Here is a 3807-nt window from a genome sequence, read left to right as displayed (position 1 = left end):
ATACCTCCACACGCATACACATACCTGAGCCAGCTGATACAACCTAAAACAGGTAAACATAAGCCCCGAAACGTCAGCTTTCCTGCTCCTCTGATGCTACTTGGCATGCTGTCTTCATCCCGCTCCTCACTTTGTTATAACATCACAACGTAGTTACTTTTAACGTTTGTTAAAGTTACGTCTGGTAAATTTCACCCCACTTTTAGTTAAAAGTGGGGTGAAATATACCAGACGTAACTTTATTTTCAGTCACGAGGTCGACGTTTTTATAGACGAACAAAGCTCCAAAAGAAAACTCACAACATAATCGTTTCTTTTAAAAAAAATTTAGACTTCGTTGCTGATCTGTATTCGCTGTTGTTAGTTCCTTCCACAAAGATTGAACCATTTGGTCGTAACAGCCGTAGGCTGGACAGTGTATCTAACCGGTCGGTGAGGTTTTATTTTGATTAGCGCTCCCAAATAGACGAGTTCGCAATAAAACTTTGATTTCAACCTCGCACAATTGGCGCAAACGGTTCAGAAAGTAGAGCGGCTGCAAGGGAGACTGTTCTTATATCAAGAGGCATCTGTATTTTTTTAAAAAATAAAACTTCCATTAATGGCACTAAAGTGGTTCTCCCGTATAAAGTGAGTATTTTGTTTTATTTGCACGTTTGAATTTTTTTAAGCTTTTGGAATGAAGAAGGATTGATTAAAAAAGACTAATTTCTGTCTCTGTACCACGATATCTGTCATTGTTTTAAAGATTATACTGAAAATTAACTTTAAACATGTTAGAGGAGGGACTGAGCATTTTATTTCAAAAGTATGGGAGAAATTAATTTGATGAATTTTCTACAGGGTGTAATTTTTTTTCCTGCAAATATTGAGTAGGTATTTGGGGGCAATCAGAAGCAAGGGCAGCGTACTAGCTATTTTTTTAAACTAAAGTTCGGTGTTGGAAGGATTAAAGATTTGGTTTGATGGCACTTAGTCTCATTGTTTGTCGTCGCATTCTTATCTACTGAAAGTCTTTTTTTAAAAAAAGACTATCAAGTTACACAGAAAGATGGCTAACCGGACTGTCTTCTTTTTTTCTGGTAGGAGAGTAAGTGAACTCTTGTACCCGCCATTGATAAAATGAAGGGTGCTGTTTGTGATTTGCAGTGAATCGGATTTATCAATCCTGTTTCTTTGTTAAACTGTTCTGGTTAATTTGGATCACAGTGGTGGAGAACTATTTCATATATGGGGATGTGGATGTTTTAAAAACTCCCCCCTTTTTAACATCTGTGAAAGAGTTATTCTCACCGTCTTACAACGCACATTTTATTTTTCCCCTTTGCCTACTTCAAAAGGGAGTAGACACTTCTGTACCAGCACCTAATCACTTCCTTTAATTGCCCCAGCTTTCTTAGCGCTGTGCCCTTTTTGTTATTTGTGAATTCATGCAAGGCATTGCACTTGAGGTTTTCCAATTGTTGCATTTTGGTGCAACAAACAAGGGTAGGGCTTATAAAATTAATGGTAGGGCCTTTGGTAGTGTTGTCGAACAGAGAGACCTGGGGTGCAAGTACATAATTCTTCAAAGTTTGTGTCACACATGGACAGGGTGTTTAAAAAGGCACTTGGCACTCTTGCCTTCATAGCTCAGTCCTTTGAGTGTAGGAGTTGGGACATCACATTGACGTTGTACAGGACATTGGTGAGGCCTCATCTGGAGTACTGTGTCCAGTTCTGGTCTCCCAGTTACAGGGAGGATATTATTAAGCTGGAGAAGGTTCAGAAACGATTTACCAGGATGTTGCCAGTATGGAAGGCTTGAGTTATAAGGATAGGCTGGGACTTTTTTCACTGGAACATAGGAGGTTGAGAGGAGACCGGATAGAAGTTTATAAAATCATGAGAAATAGGTAGAGTTGATAGTAGTTGTCTTTTTCCCTAAGATGAGGAATTTCAAGACTAGGAAACACATTTTTAAGGTGAGAAGAAAGAGATTTTAAAAAAGACATGAGACAAATTTTTTACACAGAAGGCAGTTTGCGTGTGGAATGAACTTGCTGAGGAAATGGTGGTTACGGGTATAATTACTGGCCTTGAAAGATTTTATTAGTAGCTCCTACATTGAAATTTGCATTAACTGAGGTAGTTGAAGAACTTTACTTCAGTTTGAATTTTTTTCTTCAATTTGCAATTGAAATGAGCAACGGTTGGCTTTTACCTCTGCTTTATATTCAAGGAAAGTTTTCAAAGAATAGTCACCAAAGACTGAAAAGAAATTGTTGAGTATCACTGCTGTTAGCAGATTGAGACTTTAGACTGCATCTTCTCAATTCTGGTGCTGAGTCCATGAGTTTGAGATCTGGTGAAGCACCTTTTCCAGGTACAGCACTTGCTGAGTGGCAGCTCTGTGATAGGAGAGACCCAGAAAATTGGAAGGAGATCCTTGGCACTCATTTGCAGTTCTTGACTGAAGAATGGAATCTTACTTTTTTGAGAGAGAGGCTGAATTTTTCCTAAAGTTGCTTGACAAGACAAAGATAGTTGGAACTGCAGATGCTGGTGAATCCGAGACAACAAGGTGCAGGACTGGATGAACACAGCAGGCCAAGCAGCATCATAGGAGCAGAGAGGCTGACGTTTCGGGCCTAGACCCTTCATCAGAAAAGGGGGAGGGGAAGGGGGTTCTGAAATAAATAGGAAGAGAGTGGGAGGTGGACAAAACCTGCTAAATGTTCTGTGACTGATGCTGTTGCTAGTTGAACCTCCACCTCTGCCATTGTCATGCAATGAACATACTGCCCACCACAGAGGGATCTCAAATTGAAAGTAGTGTATGGGGTGTTCTGGGGGATAGGGAGATGTGATCCAAGTCTGGCATCAAATTCTAACCGTACTGCCCAACTAGTATCCAGCTCCAATTATTTACTGCTTTGATTTTTCTGCTAGCTTTTGTTTTTTGAAAAGAATCTTGTCTCTTGGTGTTCATGTGAAAATTGTGAGGCTGCATTTTTGTCCCCAGTTACTGTTGAGGATTTTCAGATTTGCTGTTTTTATGTTGCCACGGTAATTGTTCTGTTGGGTGTGACCCTGTACTGCATTGTTCAAAGGGCTTCTACAATACATCGCCCAGGCCGGACGCCAACTCTCCGACACCTCCTCCTACCGCCCCCTTGATCATGACCCCACCCCTGAGCACCAAACCATCATCTCGCAAACCATCCACAACCTCATCACCTCAGGTGACCTCCCACCCACGGCCTCCAACCTCATCGTTCCCCAACCTCGCACTGCCCGCTTCTATCTCCTTCCCAAAATCCACAAACCTGAATGCCCTGGTCGACCCATTGTCTCCGCCTGCTCCTGCCCCACCGAACTGATCTCCAACTATCTCGACTCCATTTTCTCCCCCTTGGTCCAGGAACTCCCTACCTATGTCCGTGACACCACCCACGCCCTCCACCTCCTCCAGAACTTCCAATTCCCCGGTCCCCAACACCTCATCTTTACCATGGACGTCCAGTCCCTCTACACCTGCATTCCCCATGCAGATGGCCTTAAGGCCCTCCGCTTCTTCCTGTCCCGCAGGCCCGACCAGTCCCCCTCCACTGACACCCTCATCCGCTTAGCCGAACTCGTCCTCACACTCAACAACTTCTCTTTCAATTCCTCCCACTTCCTACAGACAAAGGGGGTAGCCATGGGTACCCGCATGGGCCCAAGCTACGCCTGCCTCTTTGTAGGTTACGTGGAACAATCCCTCTTCCGTACCTACACCGGCCCTAAACCCCACCTCTTCCTCCGTTACATTGATGACTGTATCGG

At 43.1% G+C, this 3807-nt stretch overlaps 1 protein-coding gene across 1 annotated transcript in view; it reads left to right on the top strand.

Annotated features, from left to right (window-relative positions):
* The first annotated feature begins 277 nt into the window (after nucleotides 1-277).
* The window catches only part of LOC109924380 (alpha-1,3-galactosyltransferase 2), a 26164-nt gene continuing 22634 nt past the window's right edge, over nucleotides 278-3807 (top strand). The window contains exon 1 of the mRNA XM_048615152.1: nucleotides 278-630. Coding sequence (XP_048471109.1) covers nucleotides 602-630 — 29 coding nt within the window. The 5' untranslated portion in view covers nucleotides 278-601. The remainder of the gene's footprint in view (nucleotides 631-3807) is intronic.

Source organism: Rhincodon typus, chromosome 31 (assembly GCF_021869965.1).
Source record: "Rhincodon typus isolate 14 chromosome 31, sRhiTyp1.1, whole genome shotgun sequence".
In the NCBI taxonomy this organism is placed as follows: domain Eukaryota; kingdom Metazoa; phylum Chordata; class Chondrichthyes; order Orectolobiformes; family Rhincodontidae; genus Rhincodon; species Rhincodon typus.
This window is presented reverse-complemented; position numbering and strand designations above follow the sequence as displayed.